This window comes from Oenanthe melanoleuca, chromosome 1 (assembly GCF_029582105.1).
Source record: "Oenanthe melanoleuca isolate GR-GAL-2019-014 chromosome 1, OMel1.0, whole genome shotgun sequence".
NCBI classification, from domain to species: domain Eukaryota; kingdom Metazoa; phylum Chordata; class Aves; order Passeriformes; family Muscicapidae; genus Oenanthe; species Oenanthe melanoleuca.
In genome coordinates, this window is record NC_079333.1 from 95,999,017 (window position 1) to 96,021,706 (window position 22,690).

Consider the following 22,690-nt stretch of genomic DNA (forward strand, 5'->3'; position numbering starts at 1 on the left):
AGTAAGTGCATGACTGGGGGAACCTGACTCCTCAGCACAGGCAAAGATAAGAGCTGTGCTCTGAGCAGAGGAAAGTGACACGGTATCTCCATCTGCCTGGTAGAAAGTGCCAGTGCCCCTCACCCAAGCTGCATGTGGAATCTGTTCTGCTTGCAATGAAAAAGTAAGGAAAATGCAACATCTAGACTTGTGGAGGGAAGGACAGTAGTGCTTCAAACCTCCAAAAATATGAAATATGAAAATATGCTTGATATGGTGGAGATGCACAGACTTCCTTCCTTCCTTCTTTCCTTCCTTCCTTCCTTCCTTCCTTCCTTCCTTCCTTCCTTCCTTCCTTCCTTCCTTCCTTCCTTCCTTCCTTCCTTCCTTCCTTCCTTCCTTCCTGTTCATTCCTGTGGGTTTGGTGCTGTCTGTCCTGCACACAAGTCACACAACCATCATGGGACTAGTAGGGTCCCTAAGGTAAGGTGTACCTCTCCAAGCATGGGATAAAAAGAGAGACCATGGAGTCTATGTAAATGTGGAGACTGGGAAAAGTGAATGAAGAAGTAGCACTGGTTTCTGGTAGCTTTGCTGGGTTGAATAGGGATAAACTGCCAGAACCAAGGTGCTGTTTTCAAGGGAAGGGAGAGAGCTGCACAGCCCTTGTCCTGTCTGAGCTGATCAGAGAGTAGGTGCAATGGCTGTGGTAAGATGCAATCTAAAATCCTACCCCTTGCAGCTTTTACCTGCTCCCGATGGCTCAATCCACTGGCTTATCAGTTCCTGAGAGAGAGGCCAAATGAGTGCCTGAGATGATTTCCTCAGAGGTGTCTCCTGCCTCTGACTGGTGAATGCTATACTGCTATTGCCTGGTCCTTTTCTTGTGATCCCACATCAGTTTGGGTGGCTGCTGTTCTTTCCAAAGCATTACAACTTAACAGTTCCCCCAGCTTTATGAATCTCAAGTGAAATATTAAAATACCTTTCAGTGGTTTATAAATAACATATCATGACTCCCCAGGAAGGAAGAGGAGTACAGTCCATGCTCCATTACAAGAGCTGAAAGTCTCCCAGCTGCAGAGGAAACTCATGAATGTGGGGTGCAAATACCCCAGTGATTTTAGTAGTGGCTCATTTTGGGTCCAAGAAATAGCTTTAGTATTTGAGCACTGCCTCTGGACCTCCGACAGCTCTCACGTCCCTGCTTGCTCCCACTGGGTCACACCCGAACTTCAAGCCCCCCAGGAAGTGTGGGGAAGTGGTGCTGGGATTGGGACAGGCTCTGTGCCTTCCCCCCTGCCCAGGCATAGGGCTGGGACCCATTTCAAGCCAAGCCAGAGACCCGAGCTAAAGACCTGAGCTGACTTTGTGTCATGGTGTGTTCCTCTTTCCAGAGGCAAAGCGTGAAGGTTCATGAATGGTCCATGCTGAAAACCAGCAGCAGAGCCAGCACAGCTCATCAGCTCGGGCTGATCTCTGTGAAACCAGCTGTGTCCTCCCTCTGGACCTAAACTTGTCCCGGGAGCAGGTCGTTGCATCTGCAGAGAACGGGATATGTGTATCACCAGGCTGGCAGTGATGCTCCCTGCAGCTCAGGCTATTTGACCAGAGGTAATTAAAAGCTGCCTCTATGTGGTCATGTAATGACAGACTTTACCACAACACTCAAGTGCAAGGATGACAAGCTAAGGTCAAGCGGGCAAACAAGCTGCTGTTTCCAAACTGTGGAATGCCTGTATTTGCATCTGCCTGGATCTCCTTTTACAGTACCTCTTTCAGTGCTATTTACCACCAATAATTTAGAGTTTGTGTTCAGATTTCATGCCTGCTTGTTAGGCACGTTCACCTTTCAGAAGTGTACGTACACCAGCTGAGCTGTGTTGTCAGAAGCAGCGCCCCTCGTCTGACGGGAACCCAGCTTTCCCCGACACCTCCAAAGAAGCCGTGCCCAAGTGCTCGCACCTGATTCCGGGCAGTACAACAACCTCCGCGGTGCCCCGGGAGTGACACCGGTGCGGGGCCCTGCCGAGCGGGGTCCCCTCCCGCCCTGCAGACAGCTTCTCTTCCCTCTGCTGCACCTGAGCGCGGCTCCCGGGGGGAGCGGGCGGAGGCGGCGGAGCGCGCCCGGAGCGGCGGCCCCGCGGCCCCCGCAGCGCCTCCCCGCGGCGGCGGCGGCACCGGCAGCGCCCCGCCCGCGCTCTCCGGCGGGAGGCTCGGCGCTCGCTCCTCCTCGCGGCCGCGGGATTCCTCTCTCCGGGTTTTCGGGCCGCCCCTTCACACCGGAGCGGGACGGCGTGAGAGCAGCGAGCGAGCGGCGCGGATGCGCCCCGGCTCCCGCGGCGGCAGCGGCAGCGGCGGATGCTCGGCGGCCGCCCCGCAGCCCCGGAGCGGCAGGCAGCGAGCGAGGCGATGAGCCGCCCGCCGGCGGCCGCCCGCGAGTGACGGCGGCGGGCGAGCAGCGGCGGCGGCCAGGAGGAGAACGACGAGCAGGAGCAGGAGGAGGAGGAGGAGGAGGAGGAGGAGGAGGAGGGCAGCGATCCCCGGCAGTGCCCGCGGGAGCCCGGGAGAGCTCCGGCCGAGGGCTCGGCCATGCCCTTCGCCAAGCGGATCGTGGAGCCGCAGCGGCTGTGCCGGCGGCAGCCCGCCGCCTCCGTGCTGGAGGAGGGCTGGGGCGCGGAGCCGCCGCCGCGGGACCCGCCGCAGGAGCCGGGCACGGCGAGCGAGGGCGCCGAGGCGGCCGGCGGCGGGGACAGGGAGGCGGCGGCCGTGCTGATGGTGCTGGACCTCTGCTCGGTCAGCAACGTAGCCCTGTCGCGGATCCTCCGACAGCTCTCCGACGTGGCCCGGCACGCCTGCACCCTTTTCCAGGAGGTCGAGGCTGACATCCAGGGCACCCACCGCCGCGTACGGGCGCTGCACGGCCGCATCGCCGGGCTGCAGGGAGCCGTGCGCGGCCTCGACCCCAAGCAGGAGGCAGTGCGTAAGTACCGCGGAATGCGGGATGGATGGGGCGCACCGCGGATGGATGGATGGGGCGCACCGCAGCACGGGCGCCCGGCGGGGAAAGCCGTCCCCGGGCAACCTGCCGTGCGAAGTCTGGGGCCGGAGTCGGTGGGAAAGGAGCCCTGGCGGGGCAGCAGAGCGGGAAGGGAGCGGCGGGCGCGGGTCGGGTCGGGTCTGCGGGCGCCGCTGGGCGCCGCGGCGATGCCGGCGGGAGGGATGATGTCAGTGGTTTGTGCCTTACGTAAGGAGCTGGCTGGCGGGGCTCTCGGGACGCATCTTCTGCAGCCAAGGGTTTGGCCAGGAAAGGGGACGAGGTCTGTCAGCTGGGCGCCGGGGCTGATGGAGAGGATCCGCCGCACTCGGGCGTATTTGGGTTTTGTCGCTTTGCCGGCCTGTCTCCCTTCCCCGACAGACATCTTCCCCTTAGAAGTGTCTCTGAATTCCCAATCAAATGCTCTTCAGTAGAAATAATAAAACTGCTTCGTCGTTACCTGACTGTCGGGGCCATAAAATAAGGAAGTTTGGCTAATGACTTCTTTCTGTTTAAAGAGTGGCCCTGAAGAGCGAAGAGGGGAGGGTGGAGGAGGGGGAGGAGGATAAAGATCAAGGCAATATAGAACTTGCGTTATGAGCACCGCTTGAATCCTGTTTCTTCTCCACCCAAACTATAAAAGCAGTGAAAAGCTCTGTAGTCCTAACAGCTGCTGATTTTTGCTGAATATGGCTCGTGCTCACAGCAGTGTAATGATTTTGTGCTCTCACTGGTGCATACGCTTCCCGAGCACTTGTGGATACGTGGTTTCTTTATAGATAGGGCTGTGGATTGGAAGTCTGGAGTAGCAGAGATTGGTGTTGGTTCTGACCTCTCAGTATCTGTTTTAGTAAAAGCAATGACTTGAAAGGAGAATTTGGCTTAGTTTTTGCCTTCTTCTGTACCCCTCTAAATCCTGAGTACCTTCACTAAGTACAGCAAAGTGAGTTTACACCGGGGTAAACAAGACCATGCCCTCTTCTCTGTGTTTTTTGTGAATATGCCATTTAAAAATTGTGCTTTAGATTTCCTCCCCTTTGGAGCATTGTGGAATGTACATAACTCTTCTAGGATCAATGAAGCTGTCCTAATTATCAGAATTAAGTCTTAAGTATTCAATGGTATTTAAGTTACATTCTCAGCAGATGTACAGTGACTTTGCTGGTGATGCATTAATGTACACCAACCGTAGATGAGACTGAGAGAGATTTTTTGAGGTTTCAGGCTGAGTGTGTAATCAGAGCAGAGTGCCAGGCTGTGATTGGAAACTGCAGTGAGAAGGAGGCTTGGCTGGGCTGGTGAGGGAACTGTCTGAGGAAATGAAACTCCTCATATCACATTTTCATCTGTAGGTCTTTTGAGCTGAGTAAGTGTGGGTATATACTAATGTAAGTGAGAGCAGATCTTAGCTGTTCTAATCTGTATGGCTTTTTTCTTTCTGGATTGTGCAAGTGCAGCTTGTTTGCAAATCACAGAGCAAAATCTTGATATTACAGCACAGTTATGTCATCTGCTTAATTAGAGAGTCTGGCTTTATCCCTGTGATGATAAATGCAGAATCCATTTTTTTTTTTTTTTTTTTTAGTTTTTGGTGTTTTTTTAAATCCTTCTCTCTTTAAGAGGGGAGAAAATTTTGGTCGTGATCTTCCCTGTGTTTGCCAGCTGTTCTTCCTTCCTCTTGTATACAGCACAGTGCCACTGATAAATCTGCAGATGTCCCTAGGTCTGGTCAGCCAAGGGATCCTCCACAAGGCTGGATTTTGCCCCCACCCATCCTCCAGTAGGTGTGTGTCTTGCCTGCAGCTGTACAGCTGCTCAAAGCACACCTCCCTGTCCTCATCACTTCTCTCCATGCAGCACTGTACCACATCTTCCCTGCAGGTGAAAGTCTCAATACAATCCAATGTACTTGAACACTCAACTTCTTTGCCTCCTCTGGCTGCTTTTATTCCCTGTCCAGTGTTGGATCAGCAGAGCTGCATTTACATAGTGCTGCACCTGAGCATGTCAGCTGAGACCCAGAGCTGAACAGCACCACTCCACACATTATCTCCTGACATTCCCCCCAAATCCATACACATGCACAGCAATGCCTCCCCTTGGCCTCCAGACCTGCTCACTGTTCCCAAGGGACAGCTCAAACTGCCTGGCAGGGAGCTGCCCATCTTCCCTGGAGTGTATAATGATAGTGTGTTTTAACTCTGGGCTGACGCCTCCTCCTTCATTATTACTTTCAGCAAGACTATGCTAATGTTTGTTTTATGCATGCAGTGCCTACATAATTCACTCCTGAAAGTATTACACTCAAGTTACTACACCCAGTTGTTCTTTTGAAACCAAGAGGGCAATTGCAGGTGGTCACAGATCTGCCCAGGACCCAATCAGCATCACATTAGGCATACTGACTTCTATCTCCTGTGGCAAGAATGAAAATGATGGGATGGCCTCAGGGCTGTCTTTTGGCTGTCCAGCCCAAATGACACATCTAAGAATAATTCAGAACTGGCTGGAGGTTTGGACTCATAACCACAAGGAACAAGTTGGTGACAGGCATGCAGCCACCCCACCCATGGCATGACTGCAATGGCTGCATTGAATTTATTGCATGTTATGAGTCTGGAGGGGCTGGGCTCTTTGGTGCATTGACCAAGACACCATGTACTGGGATGTTGACACCAGGACAGTGCAGCTCAACCACAAGCTTTTCAAGTATTCAGTTTAAAACTACTAGCCTATCTTGCCACAGTGAGACATTCTTCATATTCCAACTTCAAGTTCAGCACAGTGATTTGAGAATAATGCTACTGGACATGCCCTAGATACTGAGCTGTGACAGTGGAAGGCTGTTTTCTCCATGCCTCAAAAGCGAGCTGGATTCTGAGATTCCCCTGTGAGCAGTCAGGCTGTGTTAGGAAAGGAAATGATGGGCTAATGCCATCTCAAGGGCTATTGCAGCCAGTGGTTAGAGGGACAATCCTTGCCCAGAATATCATTCCTTGGCAATTGCAGAGATGGTACCAAGGGGAAGGGGAGCAGGAGAGGAGTTCACTTGAAAATAGAATATAATGCAGTTTTGCATAATAACATTGTATATTATACTGAAAATTATGTGTCATTATATTATAACAACTATGATGGATTCAGGGAATATTAACAAAGAATTAAAATAATTAAAACTGGCATTTTCCCAGTAATGCTTATCACTACTCCTGTCATCACAAGGCCTTAACATTCTCAGCTATGTTGCTTTTGCAATGGTGAACATTTGCAAGTATGTGTATACTTTGCTATACGAAAAGTACTTGAAAGTCCTCTACTAAGCTACTGGCAAAGGTGTTTACCTATGTTTTGCCTTTTGTTTTTGTTACTGTTCAGTGTGATTGAAAAACTTTGTTAGGCACAATAAAGGACAGATTCTGGGCAGTTACAAGCAGGTCATCTTCAAAAACTCAAGGTCTCTCACTTCTGCCTACCCAGAAGCTGTTTGTCCTTTCATCTTTCTTTTAAGCCTCTGGCCAGCCAGCATCTTGCAAATATGAATCCTTTCCCATCCTCTGAATGTAAGAGAAACAAGGGTGAGAAATGTTTTCCTGCTCAGCTCCTGAACTAACTACTTTGCCCTTCTGCCAGTCCACTGCTTTTCATCACGAGCAGCTCCAGGGTCTGTTTCTAAAGCAGAACCATGTGGGAATAACATGATTGTTGTCAGTCTGGATGTTGCTTAGAGTTTTCTTGTTGCCAGCAAGAGAACTGAGCAGTGGGCACTGCCCTGTTTTATTATTAGATGCTTGATTATCTTGGTAATACAGAAACATAGAAGTGCTGGACTAGTGTGTAGACTTGGGACTCAGTGCCTCCCTGTTAATTTGGAAAGATGATTTCTCAGTCTATGGGACTAGAGATCTGGCAGTTTAAGTGGAATATTGCACTTTACAGAAACTGATGATGTAAGCCATCTTGCTTTGAATAATAGGCAGCAACGGGGCAGCAGATTTTGAAAGCCCTAGCTAATGAGATCCTTTTTGCACCCCGGCATCCCAGAGAATTCCACACATTCCAGGCTTTTTTTTGAAAGCATCAATGTGTTACCAGTAGCCAATCTTTCTAAAAGCTGTATGGTTTCCAGAATTTGCCTGCTGTATCTTCATTGCTCTGCTTTTCCATTCCTGATTTTGCTATGTGCTAACAGTTAGTGATGCAGCTGCTTAGAAGTGTGGGGATCTCCCGTGTTACTCTGCTCTTCAGAGGCTCCTGGATCTCTACAGTGAGATACTCTATAGGATTTTCTTGTTTCCTGAAGTGTCAGTATTGAGATAAAAAAGACAGCTCTGAACTGATTCTTTATAATTTTAGGCTCTGCATTCATTTATTCTGTTTGATTGAAGTTGGTTACTGAGAACAGCCTGGCAAGTTTCACTTTTGCTTTTAGTCTCTTTCATTGTGCTGTTTAGGTGGTTTTGTTTTGATTTTGTTTGGTTTGTGGTTTTTGTTAGTGTGACTTTAAACCGCACTGATAAAGTGCTTTTCTGTTTGGGTTTTGAGCACTACAGGGAAATGTTTAATCCCTTAAAAGGTTTTAATGTGTTTTCTGCCACAATCCTACCATTTTTACAAAGCATATATTGGACCCAAAGCTCATCAGAAAATGAACAGGAAATGCACCTCCTCCTTCTTGACTTAGAGTGCTGAAGTCTCAATTACTGTTGAAATGGAATCAATAAATTGTCATGCTTCCATCTCAGAATTCAGTTGCATTGTAAGGCCATCCCAGGCTTAGGGTTGGTGAGCATTCTTGCAGAGATCTTCAGGGAGGTACATCAGACCTTAGGAGTAGATGCATCTTGAAAGAAAAAAAAACATCCAAGTTGGGAAGATAAGTGTTGCACTTTATCTCAGCTTCTCAAGATCCTTGAGATTTAAAGTGCAATTTTTATTGTATGGGTTTTCTGTGATACTGAAGTTCAGCTGTAGATCTCCATGGGCTGGATACATTTACACAAAAATATCTCAGATACTGCTGGAGACAAAGTAGAAAAGATTCCTAGCTTCCTTTAACTTTGTTTTATTGTCCTTTATAGTTAGTGAGCCTATCTAAGTGTATCTAAGAGGATAGTTACTCTTTTAGAGGTGCACACTAATGTAACCTAGGGGACATAAAGCAAGAGGAAGTATTCAGAGCTCCTTTGTACACTGAAATTACATTAATTGGCAAGTCTTTTTTGGGTGCAGAATAAAACCTGCAAAGAAAAGCAGCTGTACACTGGATGTAGTGATCCATCACTTTCAGCTCTGTGTCCTTTACCTGCCTGAACAGAGTGACACAACCTCCTCACCTGTCATTTTGGGAAAGGAGAAGGGCTTTTGGCTTTACTTGCCAGGTTTGGGTTCTTGGTGTTGTGCTGGTCACTGTGTACTCATTTGGGTTAAAGAACTCACCTCTCTGGTGCACTTGCTTGCAGTTTGCCCATGAATGCAAATAACCCAAGCTGTGGGTGTGGGAAAGTTGAATTTCCTCAGTGTATGGTTTCTTCTGAATGCAGAGGATTGATGTCACTTTAGCAGAGTGGAAAGAAGAGGGAGGCCAAAGCATGGGCTTTGCTTCTTACCTTTACTGCTGTCAGAACAAAGGGACAGGGGAAGAAAAACCTGCTCACATAAAGATCCCATCCCCACTTTGCCTTAACATTCACTAGAGCACCATTAGCTAGAGTACTGTCATTTAGGAGAAAAATGCCTTATCTTTGTTTACAGAATGGTGATAGAAGACCTTTAACACAGGAAAACGACCATTCAGAGGCGTTGCTTGAGGTATTTTTCTCTCATGCATTTAGTATGTGATGGAAGGAAGCAAGACGGAATGTCAGGTGGCTTTGGCAGGGATGTAACTTTTTGAAAGCTGGGGTTGTCACCTTCAGTCCTGTTAGCTTGTGGAATGCAGACTCTGGTCTCTTTGCAGATAAAAGTGTAGTGTAAAATCCTTTGTCCTGCCAAGGCCAGTGAGATGCTTGGTGGAAAGGCTCTGAGAGCTCAGTGCTCAGGTAGACTCACTAGACTTTGTCTGGCACAGCCTGGTAATAGATGAAGAGCAGAAAGCAGTGGTTTTCCTTCAAAGCCATTCCCTGTTATACAGGTGTAAATCTTCTAGAGTTTTGGTGAATGTCATTTACTTGATCTTCCACTGGTGTAGCTCAGAAAGCATTTGTCTGTGCTATAGCTCCTTGCTTGTCATTCCACAAATAGTAGTTAAGCTCATGTACCAGGTTTGAATGTTTGGGGATTTTGTTGCTAGATGGAGAGCCTGCCAGTTAAAAAGCATATAAAAAACATAAAGTGCTTGATTTCCACCTCACTGCAGCTACAAGGCTGTGTGGTATCATAGTAGTTAGTGCAGCTTCTTCCTGGCTCATGCTCAAGAGCCAAGCAAGAGTCTCCCGTGGGTTTATTAGAAATTCTGCTGGAAATGTTTTAGCTCCTTTAAGACCAATAAGGTCTCCTTTACATGGGAGCAAAACTGCAGAGAAGATAGAACCGGACCTGTAAGAGACATCAACTTGCAGTGGTTTAACAGAAATTCTTGCTACAGCCCCTTTAAACTCCATGCTTCTATTTAAAAACCTTAAATAGCACAATGTTTGTGGTCATACAGAAACATAAGATGAATGTTCCAGTGAAATCAATGGAGTAGTTCCTACTTTTGGTTAGTTCCCCTGCTCATACAGGGGAGATGTGGTGATCAAGAAATACACAGACTCTGTTAACGTGCTGAGGGCATGGGGAGGTCGTTCACCTGTTGATTCAGATGCATAAGAGACGTTCTCTCTTTGAAAGATGAAGGGCCTGGAGTGTTTCCAAAAAACTCTTGCACAGTTCTCAAATGTCCTTGGGCTGAGGGAAGGACTTGCAGGAAGGAAATATAAATACCCAATTTCAAGGTGCCACTCAGCTGCTGTTCTTGATCAGCAGAATCAGGTTTTGTTGGCATTTCTTACATAGGTTTACCTGTTCTGAGGATCAGATTGGGTGCAGGGGAGCCACAGCTGTTTAAAAAAGCCCCTGGTCTGACACATTCCCTTCTCATGTGTTGTACCTAAATCAAGCAGATACCCCCCAGGGAACTCTTAATAGCAACGTTAAGGTGTCCAAAGTGGGAAAAAAATAAGGCTAGCTGATGTGAATAATACACACATGTTCTAAAAGCATTGTTGCAGGGCTGTGTGGTCGCTGGAGTCAGAGTGCTGGGATTGTTCAAAAGCTGCTCTTTCCAATCGCTTGGCATCTCCCATAATCAGAGGCTGACATCAGACCCTCGATTGGAGCTACTTGAGCTATTAGGCTGTGAAGAGCAGAATCTCTCTGTGTTACCCAGTGTGTATGAGGGGGGAAGGTTTTTTTCACTTCCTTTGATGTATTAGCATCAAGAGAGGGAGTCTTCACTTCATTCCTAATTGCTTCTCGTCTTTGAATTTATATACCAATATGTAAGTAACTGCAAAGGGAGATAGCAGAATTTATAAAAAGTTCAAAAAGGCAGGGCTTAGAGCATGATTAAAATAAAAGATAGCATAGATGCTGTTTTTAGCTGAAATATCTCCCTAGAATACTTTCCATTTACATTCTCATTATATCTAACTGCTTCTAATGCACTGCTTAGTTTAACAACTGGCATGTTTTTAGGGTAGATTTTAAAGTAGATATACACCCACTGTGTTCTTAACTTGAGACTTTAAATTGCAGTATCTGTATTGGACAATCTTTTCTTATACCTTCTTGGCTGAAGGCAGGAAAAAAGCAATACTGATAGGAACCTAATTAAGCCTGTAGTCCTATTACACCAGGAGCTGTGTGCTTGAAATGCTGCTCAATTCAATGAGTGCTGTGTGGCACTGCCATGCTAAGTCCCAGCAGAGAGTGACATATTTTTTTTTAATAGGATCACTGTAATTCTTACAAAGCCACCATGGTTTTCTCTTTCTTTTCAGCTGCCAAGGCAGTTGGACTTTGAACTACAGCCACTCAGACTGAGTCCCTGGGAAAGTTTGGAGGAGATGTCTTGCGAGTGTGTGCATGTGATTAAGGGCAATGAGCATGGGAAGGTGTGTTTGTGCTATAAATATGCACAGAGTCTTCAGCCTCCACAGCTTCTCCCCCACCTTCTCAAAGTGTTTTTTGTTATCTTGACAATATTTGAACAGACTTTTAAGTTGACCTGGACAGAGGGTGAGTTGGTGCTAATCCTTCTTGAAGATGTGTGTATCAGTAAGAAAAGATGCTAATCCTTCTTGAAAATGTGTGCATCAGTGGCTACAGAACTGGGTCATTTTTAGGAGCAGAATATGTAAGGTGCACTGAAAAATTTCAGTGTGTCCAGAGGCTTTAGACTGCTTTTAGTCAAAACTGGGCTCTCTGTGCGTACTCAATTTTGCCTGATTTTTTTCTTTCTTTTTTTTTTTTCCCTCCCCAAAAGGGCATTACTAAGCATTGTTCTCTTCAGATGCCAATGACTGTCCATGATTGCAGAATTTAGATCTTCTGGATGATGAAACTCAAGATAGGCAGCAGTAACTCACTGTGATGCTCAGAGGCAAATTTTTTAAAGATGCTATACATGTTTCACTGCATCCAGTACTTAGCAATCTATGATAAGGGGCGATTTAATTTTAAGTGAAACAAGAGATTAATTATGATTTAATGCTTACCATGCAAATCAGAGTGGGTACAAAGGATGGGTACTACTCAGTTTCATTTTTTCTCCCTGTAAAGTTTATTATTTGCAGAAAAAAGAGGGCCAGTTCTTGTCACTGTCTTTCCTTTGGTGAAGAGGTTTTGTTGAAGTGTTGTGTGCAGGAGGAGAGTCAAGAGATGTATCTTAATTAATTTCTAAGAAAAGAAATAATATATAATGGATTGACCACTGACTTTCACATTCCCAGCCTTAACCCTGGAAACTACATAGGTCTGCACAACCCAGATTTTGAATGCAAATTTTTTTTTTTTTTTTTTTTTTTTACATTGGAGGGATGACTTTCTCATACTTATCCAAACCTGCTTCTGACTGGTTGTGCTGCTTCAGGCTGTGCTAAACTCAGCTTCTCTGGCCTTTTTCTACCCCAGCAGTTACAATCATCACAGAGGCTCCAATCCCAGCACACTGAGGAGATCTCACTTCCCTTCCTGTGTTGACTGTTCCCTGCAACAAGTGTTGCTGCAGGAGCCTGAGGTCTTGGTCTCTGCAGAAGATTGCCTGAAGCCTTGCACACAGCATAACAAAGACAAATTTTCCCCATAAATTGGATTATCCTGGCAGCACTGTTTTTAGCCTTGTTTCGTATCAAAACAAGTATTAAGGAATAGCACATTCTGTGTGTGTAGCAGGGAAGGGGGTGAGTGTGCCTGGGTGTCTCACACCAGCCATTCAGGAATTTTATATTTGTTACTCAGCAATTTCAACTACATTTATACAATGTAGAAATCATAAAAGAGGCAGCCAGGTGAAGGAGACAACAGATTATTCCTACTGTATTTGGAGGAAGGTCTTGTTCTTTATTAGGATCTAGAAAGTCCCCCGGGGAAGGAATCCCGTATAAATGTTCCAACCTAATAAAAAAATGCTCCAGTTGGAGCTCACATTTACTTCAATGTGAAGGTTAGTCTATTGTTTTTTTGAAATTTATGCCTTGAATGACTTTCATTTTGTGCCATCCTATCCTTTACTCCTCTTCTCATGGTGGTTTCTCAGGGGTTATACTTTTACTTCTGTCTTAATAGCAAAGGCAACCCCCCCACTCCTTTCATGGTGTGAATGAACAGTATTAATTTTTACAACTGTGGTTTATTCTCCATTGATTATCTTTAATGTGATGCTGTCTTGTTCAGTTAATAAACTATCTGCTAAGATGTAATTATCCCCCTCCCCCAAACATAACCTGCTTTTAATAGATGTTGTAAATGCACTCATTGTGCCTGGCACATTAAAAGCACTGGTTTAAGTTCCTGTACTTTCAAATCAGGACTGTAGCTGAAGTGTATTTTGTGGCAATCATGTATGACCCAGGGTTTGTGCTGCAAATATTTTTAGGGACCTCTGTCAGTACACAGTTTATAGTACTATTCTCTCTCAGATCCAACAATAAAATCATCTGCTTACAGGTATATATGAAAATGAGCACCTATATTTGAGAAGTGCTGTGTCTGCAGATGAGTGAATGGGTTACAGCTACATTCAGAAGCTATAATGGGATTATTCATTTATGAAATTGTCCAAGTGGAACTTTACACAAATTATTAGTGTAGATTAAAAGTGTGTTTCATTTATCTGGTTGTTCCTAAGAACCTAATAGAATGGCAATTATTTAAAGAAAATAAGAGGAAACTGCAAAATATCACAGCTCAGGCTGGTTATTTATTTTCTTTCTGAATCCTGTTTGGCTTTAGATTTGTCTTGATAAGCAGCATCTTGGACTGTGAGACTAAAAGGTTCTGCCACCATAAAATGAGTGTGCCTGTTTTTGTGCAGACCTTTTTAAACAACAATTGAAATAGGTTTTCCTCAGAGAGGAAGAAAAACAAGAAGAAATTATTCCTCAAAATTCTGTGCATCACTAGAGAAGGAACAACTTTGTGTATACACATGTGCACACACACACATACATATATACACACACAGAGAGAAATGCTTTTCTAGATAATGGAAGGAGACCAGTGGAAAGATTGGACAAGATCATACTGGTCACTGAGATTAAAAAAGCTTAATAAATGGGAGGAGAAATTTACAGCCACATTAGCAGCAAACTCATCAAATGAATGAAAATATTTAGTACTCCAGCTCTCATTGCAGAGGTAAAAATTGAAGGCAATTGATGTATCTTGTTTTTTTCTTGTTTTGACTTTGTATCTTCGTCCAAAAGCATCTCATGGTTGGGCTCCCTTCCTTCCCATTCCCTCCCTCTCTCAATGGAAGATAAGTTTGGACTCAGAGGTTCTGAAGTCACTGATGGAAACTCTTCTACTGCATGTAATGTGTGGTCAGAAGTGAGGTACATCTTGCTTAGGGATGTGGGAATTCTGCTGTTTGGTACTGCATACTTGCAAGAGTATAGACATTGTTTTTGAATGAAGTGCCCCTGCTATATTACAGAAGGGGTTGAAAAATAAAATTCAAATGTACAAAAGCTAAGGTAATGAAATTAAATCTTCCAGAACAATAAATGGGTAAGGTAAAGTTAAAGTGATGCAAGTCTAGGTCATGAGTTGGACTTGATGATCTCAAAAGGTCTTTTCCAACCTAGTTCATTCTGTGATGCAATGCACTTAAGGAATGTGTCATATTTATTTTTTCAAAGAGGTGTCTCCCATGCCTTTGTTCTCTTTTGAGGCAGTCCAACCTTGGGCTTGTTAAATATGTCTCTACAGAAGTTGGCACATACTGACCTTGTTTGCTGCAGTCTGCTCCTCTGTAGCCTCTTGATTCTGGTGGCATGAGCCAGATGGACAGAGCCCTAGAGCTAAGTGCTGGATAGCATAATTAAGTGCTTTGGTATTGAAGGCTGGAGCTGACTGAGACAAACTTGGCTGATACTACAGTATTTCTTTCTTTGTCCAAGCTACATCTCCAGTGTTAAAGTAATTCCTGTTTTCCTTTCAGATCATATTCCTTGGGTGTGAGGATACTGAATTATATACCAATATTATTTTCATTGACATAACACAGAGTTCTCTCTACTGCTTTGTGCCCTGATAGCACTACAGGAACATTTTACTAATTTATAGAGCTTGTGGAAGCTCACCTGAATTTTCCTTTCATATCTGTACAGCCTTTTTTTCTGCTGTGTTTTGGAGGCATGGTGGTCAGTTGTGAGCATCATGTGAGTTCTGCTCCCTGGAAGCCCCATGTCAAGCCTGTTGAGGACACTGGAATGTGGTTTATGAGGAAACAGCAGATAGCTTTTAGGTGTTTTCTGCTGCTATCTGTCAATGGCTGGCAGGTGTGTAGAGCAGACTCAGACCCATCCAGGTGCTCAACTCCTCCTGAGTGAGAATGTTTAGTTTTGCAGGCTGGAACTGAGGAGGACCCAGCAGCTAAAATACCACTGACTTTTCATGTCAAGTTGTTAGTGGCATTCAAGTCACCAAGTTTTAGCACTCTAAAGTTTTGGCCATCCATCCTGTTTGAAGCAGAGGATGTTTCTAGCTGAGTCCCTTAAGTTGTGTGAATGTCACAGTGTGAGTGGGTACTGCCACAGGATTTTGGCACTGTGTTCTCAGCTCTGTGGCAGTGACAGCACACCCTTCCTCTCAGTGGTAACAAGTTGGGTTGTGGGGTGATAGATCCATGACACACAGACCTGTTTTGTAGATGACAGGCAATCTGCAAGGCTGAGACCCTTCCACATCAGGGGTGCTTCTGTCCTTCATGAGCAAATGCTTTCAGGTGCCATATGAAGGCAGTACCCCAGGTGGGATTCTGCAGTCTCACTTTTCAGCAAGCAGGAGTCCTTGCAGGCTGGAACTGAAGAGATCTGCAGACCTTACTCTGTGAGAACCAGGCTGAGTTTGCAGTTGCCAGTCTTTCTTCTGAGCTCTGGCTCACAGAGGAGATTGAGCTTTCTTACATTACAGACAGTGTGTCCTGGTTAATTACAGTCATGTAAAGATGAGGTTTTACCTTGGGACTTGGTTTAATTAAAAAACGGTGCTGGGAAGTTTATTAAACATCTATGTTCTATCTGGGTGCCAAGTTCTAACACTGCTTTTCTTCAGGTGCTCTCCCAGCTCCAGTCACAAAGGGCCACCTGAACCTGTCATCTGCACTAATGAAAGGGGAGGGAGGACAGGCTGCTATTCTCTGTCCAGCCTAGCAGCTCGTTTTTCACAGCTTGGGCTTGTGTCTGGGCTTTGGGAAGGGTTTTTGCAGGTAGTAGTGTCAGAGGAAAAGTTGCAATGCAGAACCCAGTGCTTTCCCTGTGTAGTGGAAAAATCATGATCATGCATGTGAAATGTGGACTCAGAGGAACTTTGTGTGGGTGGTCTTGTTTTGACTCTTTCTGCCCCCCTTCCTTTCCCTTCCTGCTCCCATGTGCTGAAGTCTGTCATCTATTTAACTTGGGCTTTTCTAATAATCCTAGATAATATACAACAAAAACAATAACAAGGTGCCTGGATATCAAATCCTTCTGAACTGTAGAGGCCACAAGGTTTCTTAGACATGCTTTTTGTTAGTACTGGCTTGTGAGAGACCTAGCACTCCATGATGCCCATCTGTTAGCAGCATGTTTAAATGTGATTAATGTGAAAGTTGCAAGAATTGCAATAGCTTTTGCTACTGTACAAGAGAATCTGTCACTGTTAATCTCTTGCAGTATTAAAAGCTCAATATAGTAAATCTAATGTTATGGAAAGCTGTAGCTCTGCTTTTGTTACTATCACCTTAGTGTATTATTAAACTACTATTAGCTGTTCCTCTGTAGTTCACAAGCATAGAAGGAGTGCAGGTATAATGCACATGCAGAAGAATATTTAAATGATCATTTAACTATGAAGTCTCTCAAGAAAGAGATGCTCCAGCATAAAAGGGTTTTGGGGGACATTAGGTTTGATCAGTATTTCTGAGGGGATGTGGACAAAGTAGCATATATTAAAAGTCAGCCCTTTCCCAAAATGCTGGTGGAGGCTGGGGAAGTCACAAGCAGTGTCCTGATGTGTTTGTTCTTTGCTTGCATTGGTAGACATGATTTACCCACCTATGGCAGTAGACCTACCTCATTAGTAGTTTAATCAGAGCTGTTGCATCTTTAACAGAGATGAGGTAGGATAAGCAGTGTTATGGCACAAGCAGGGACTGTCTCCTAGAACAGTCTGACACTTCAAGAAGCAAATAGGGGAGGACCCAGGGAAGGAAAATTACTTCATATAGTTGCTTGTGTTGGAAAGGATCAAAGAAACTATAATGAGTCAGTATCTTTCTTTTTCTTTAAAGGAAATTTCAGAAGAGTGATTCAATTAAGTAGTAGTTTATTCAAGATCTGCAGGTGGCTTGTAAAGTGTAATCATATCCCCCTTACCTTTTAAACCCAGATCTACAGCTTTGTTCATTTTAGTGGAGGTGGAGATCTCCATTCTTGGATTTACAGTGGCAGTTCGGTAGAGGAGAGGGCTTGTTATAAAACTTCTTGGTTTATGGCATGATTACAAGGTGCTTTTGTTTCCAGCAGGGACAGCAACAGTGCTTTGGTCAAGACATTTCAAAACTGCTCACAATCTTCTTGTAAGATCACTGGGCAGCTGTAGGACAAATTGAGACCTGCCTTTCAGTGAAAGAGCCCCTTGCTCCATCATGCACAGGATCTTCACAGCTGCCAAGCAGCTTGTCCACTTCCACTCATTGCAAAAAGTCCAAATCAGATCAGATAGAATAGTGCTGTCCAAGGGGTAGTTACAGAATATTTATAGCTGCAGAAATCAGACTGGACTCTGGGATTTTCTGGTTCTTCCGTGTGCCCCTCTATAATCCAGTGTTTAAGAACTTGAGGTGCCATGATTAAAAGCTTCAAGGACCATGGCTTTTCATTTACTCTCTGAATGGACAGGCATCAAGTCCACTGCTCTGAGCCATTGGGAAGCCTTGCAGGGAAGATAGCTTGTCAGTCAGACCGAGTGCAGTAATGGGGCTTTCTCCCTTATTGCAATTGGTGAAGTGGAACTGTTAAATTTGGTCCCTGAGGGCTGTGGTGGCACACCCTGCACCTGTGAGTCTCACTGCTGCTCCTGCTCTTTGTCCTGTGAATGGAAGAGTGATGCCCAGTATGCTCCATCCGTTCTCAACAGGAGAATCATGTGCCAAAGGCTTCAGGTGAGGTCATGCAGCATTTTATCAAATTAGGGACTGCCTTGCTCTGCCCCCTCCCCTCAGCTCTTTGGCAGTCAGAGACTGTTAGCTCACACTCTGAGAAATTCCAAGAACTTTTAGGATAGTATTCCAAAGCCTTGCAAAGCTCTGTGCAATAGTGTAATCTGTTTACAAGAGTCCTCATGGATCAGCTCCTCCCTGTACTCATGGTACATGGTACTGGGAAAGGGCATTTTTTTTTCATGATTTGAAAGAGTTTTGGAGACAGGGAGTTAGGGGAAGGAGGGTTCAGCTGCACCTTAAATGCTTTGCTGTTGCCTCATGCTTTTAGTTCACATTTTAGCTGTTAGACTGTGGAGGAAAGAGGATTCAGTGAGCAACTGTGTATGTATTTGTCTTCAGTGAATGCCTGCTCAGGCAAGGCAAGCATGATTCAGCTCCTAGTTAGTGCTGATATACCAGAATTGGCAGGCACTGAACACTCCTGCTACTGGATCTGCCCCAGTTGCTTGATGTGCAGTGCTGAATGGATGAACATTCACCAATGCTGCTGCACAAACAAATAAGTTAATAAAAAGCAGCTGATTGTGTCATTGTAAGATGTAGAAACTCCAAAGTAGCACTGAGATTATTTAAAAACAGATGTTCTTATCTGGAAACTCCTAGAAACAGAGTGGTTAGGCAGGATAGACACAAACTCTCTACCTTGTCTTTAAATTATTTCATGGTGAGGACTTTTATAACAGTTTTTCTCTTGAAGCCTTATCCCAGGTCTGAGTTTGACAGCAAACTGAGCTTTGGATTATCTGAGAGATAATTGGAGCTGCACTGGCATTCTCCAGTGAGAGAACTAACTCGGGAGGAAAAGCTTTTTTAAGGGGGACACAGTGGAAAGAAAACTCTCTGTGAAAACTGGAATCATACAAACCAGCTGTCTGGCCTGGTATAAAATGATAGTGGACTTTAGTAGCTGCATGTGAGTGGTGTTTTAGCCTTGCCACCCTTCCCAGGTGCTGCTGAAGGGAGGAGCCCAGCTGGGGACACGGGGATGCGGTGCCAGCCTCGGGTCATTGTGCTTCACCTGGGCCTTTTCCTTCTGCTTTCCCTCCCTCTCCGAGGGAACTCAGGAAATGACTGGGCATGCAGAGCAGGCACAGCGAGCTGGATCCTTGCCATTTACATCTCTCTGCCTTCTGGAGGGAAAAGTTGTCCCATGCTTGTGGCCTGAGGTGGACTGAGGGTGCCCCTTCTCCCCAGGGGCTGATGGGTGCAGGGTTGACTCCTCTGCCATCTCCCTGGGGTCCTGGGTGCTCACAAAGTCTGTTTTAACTCCCACAGCTTGAGGAGGACTCTGTAGCTATGGCCAGTGGCAGGAGACTCACATTAAATGTCCCCTTGGGATCAGCTGATAAGAAAAGTTGTGGAGTGGTGTCCATGCACATCCTCTTCAGTGGTTGTGAAAACACCTGAGGATGACAACCAGCTTGGGAAGTTATATTGAGTTATACTGAGTTATATGTGCTGCTGCTGGAGAGGGAATGTAGTGCTGTGTGGGGTGTTCCAGGCCATGGATACAGCACATGGCAGTGGTGGTGTTATGGAGGGAATGCAGAGCTGTGTGGGGTGTTCCAGGCCATGGATACAGCACATGGCAGTGGTGTTGTTGTGGAGGGAATGCAGAGCTGTGTGGGGTGTTCCAGGCCATGGATACAGCACATGGCAGTGGTGTTGTTGTGGAGGGAATGCAGTGCTGTGTGGGGTGTTCCAGGCCATGGTGGTGTTCTGGAGGGAATGCAGAGCTGTTGTGGGGTGTTCCAGGCCATGGATACAGCACCTGGCAGTGGTGTTGTTATGGAGGGAATGCAGAGCTGTGTGGGGTGTTCCAGGCCATGGATACAGCACCTGGCAGTGGTGGTGTTCTGCTGTAACAGTGGAGAGAGCAGTGCAGGGTCCCTCCCATCCCAGGTATGGCCTGCTGCAGGCTGAGGTAGCCTGGAGAGAGGGCTCAGGGGAGGAAAAGAATATTCTTTCTTCCTTGAGCCTAATGACAAAACTGAAATACTCAGAAAAATAGTTTTGATCAGAAATAATGGCTGCTACCAGATGGTTCAAGCAAAGTGTAAGAAGTACTGTAGTAAAAAGTAGTAACAACTGCCCACACATGAAGCTTTATTCTAGAGAAGGAAGGCTTGGCTTTGACAGGTCCTTTGAAGCATGAGCTTCTTATGTGCTATTTGTTCACTCTGTTTTCATTGCACATGCTGCTATTAACTGAGCTGAGTGTGTGTTTTTTGTTTTGTTTTTTTTTAAAAATTCTTCCTAAATTCTTGGCCTTAGTGATGAAACATGGCCAGCAGCTCTGCTGGTTACCTGTGCATTGCCTGGGAACTCTCTGGAATTAGTTTAATTTCTCTGAATACCCACTTGTTCTTGCATTACAAAGCTGGATAATTAAAGAATCCTGGAATTCTCTCTCTGTACTATTCATTCCTTTGTGTACCTCTTTCTTGTGCCCTTATATCTAAATTAAATACATTAGACCTCTCCAGTGTCTTTCCATCTGTAGATCTTTTCATGCCACTAATTATTTTTATAAGCTGCTTCTGGAGCTCTTTTATTTCTCAGTATTATTCACAACTCAAAGGAGGCTGCAGACAGCAGTATCCTTATAAGTGTGCTCTGGGAGCTCCTTTCTCCTCAGTTTCTCCCTCCATCCTCCCCATTTTTCCAGGCTCAGTGCTGTAGTCTTCCCTCACTTAACCAAATTACTTCAGTCATTGGGAGTGAAGAATACAGAATCCTTCATTTATGTGTATTAATCTGATAAGTGACTAAAGCTACAGGCCTAAGCATCTTGGTGAGTTGCCATATCATTTGCTAATCATTAACACAGTTGAAAGACTTTTTTCTTTATTAAAAAACAAAGTATAGTCTTTAAAGAGCAGTATTTTGCAAGAAGAGAAAGCTGTGTTTGTTTTGAAAGGAAGATTTATTGAGATGATATAATCCGACTTGTGCTATCTCCTCACCTGTTTTTCCTCAGGGAGACCATCAATCTTTATTAACATTTCTAAATCAAAAGATAAAAATGATAGACAAATTCCAGAATGGGATGAAAATGCTAATAAGAGCTGAAAGAGAAATCCTTTCCTTTCAGTACCTGCTGAAATGGAATTGAAAGAGGATCTAGTTCACTATATATGTGTGTGATCTCAGAACTGTTTGTAGCTTCAGTCCTTTGTAACACGAGATTGGGCAGAAAGAGCAGTGGTGTGTGGGTCCCATCTGGAAGGATTTATCATCTGAACTCTTAATGCTGGACTTGCTTTCTTTTTTTCCATCTAATCTTTTTGCACTTACATGGCTCATGTGGAACAGCTTTGAGTGGGTCCTGGACTTGGCTGGGTCCAGCTTCTCACCTGGTTTCACCATCTCCTTCCTGGAGCACAGCTGGCACTTTCCTTATCCTTTGGGCTCTCCATGCCTCTGGCTTTTGCAGTGCTGGCTCCATCACAGCATTAATGCACACAGCAAGATGTTGTCAGTTCTGTCTGATGATGATTTGTGCTGCATTCCCAAAGCTAGCACAGATTTGAGAGAACTTAATTTTTTACAACCCTCCTTTGTGCCGTGCCTGCATCTGACCTGTGAAAATGCATTCAAAGAAAAATGAGGCTTTCTAGGTGCTAGGAGGATGAAAGTTTCAGAGAGAAACTAGCATTGGAGGGACATTTGCTGAAGAAGCAGCTGTTAGGCTGAAGTTCACTCTCATTTCAGGAGACACAAGCCACACACAGATGTTTAGTAGCCCATCTGGGGCTATCTGAGGTCTCTCCTCCCTCTGAATATAATCTATAACACCTTGTCTGTGCATGCAGAAAAAAATTTGCTCCATGTATTAGGAAGAAAATTATAGATGGAAAAGGTTTTTTTCAGTAGACCATGCACTGGTGCCTCTTTCAGATAGAAAAGTGGAAAATCAGGCTGAAAAAAAAAAACTGTTTTCAAAATCATCCTTCTCTTTATTTTCTTCACTCTCACAAAAAGTAGTCTTGTGACCCCAGCAAGGGAAAGCATGCAGCTTGTCAGACTGCATTGTCTTTAAACATAGTTTGAGCTTGTCAACATTATCTATAAATTCTAACATCCACGGATACATACATGCAGGTTAAATATCCATTCATCCATATATTTAAACTGTAATATCTTAGTTTATTAGGCTTATTCACACATTTTAACTTCATTCTCAACATTTTTTGCAGCTATTTGAAGTTTATTGTATAGGGAATGAAAGTGCAAAACCCAGACTTTTTCTTATGTACAGATAAAAACTACTATGCTGTGATTCCAGTGACTGATTTTCTTTCTGGACTCACTAGCCTCAAATTAATCCACAGCTCTTCAGCACTGAGCTACACTGGATCAGAGTTAGAACTGTGGGCTTTATTGGAGAATCAGAGTGTTTTCCAGTTTGTTTTTCCTTTTTGATCTAGTGCAGTATATTGCCTGTGCTGAAACTAAACTGAATTAACTTTGTAATCTCTAGTGTACAGCATCAATTTCTTTTTCAAATAAGCTTTGAATAACAAGATATAGTTACTGTTGACGTTCAGTCAACAAAATATTTTTCTAAAATACCTAATAAATAGAAGTGTCTAATAGTACTCATTTTTTAATACAGAATCTAAAGAATGACTCCTCCTAAGGGAAATAAGACACTGTTTAGGAGTCCTGGAACAGCCAGCCTATGTGAGACAGTGCAGCACATCCTGAATTTGTGCTGTGTAACAGAACTCTTGGCAGAGCAGAACTGTCAGATATAAGTGAAGCTG

At 44.7% G+C, this 22,690-nt stretch overlaps 1 protein-coding gene across 1 annotated transcript in view; it reads left to right on the plus strand.

The window, feature by feature from the left end:
• Nucleotides 1–2,259: 2,259 nt before the first annotated feature.
• NHS (NHS actin remodeling regulator) overlaps nt 2,260–22,690 on the plus strand; it is a 239,374-nt gene continuing 218,943 nt past the window's right edge. Inside the window, exon 1 of the mRNA XM_056483284.1 lies at nt 2,260–2,962. Coding sequence (XP_056339259.1) covers nt 2,572–2,962 — 391 coding nt within the window. The 5' untranslated portion in view covers nt 2,260–2,571. The remainder of the gene's footprint in view (nt 2,963–22,690) is intronic.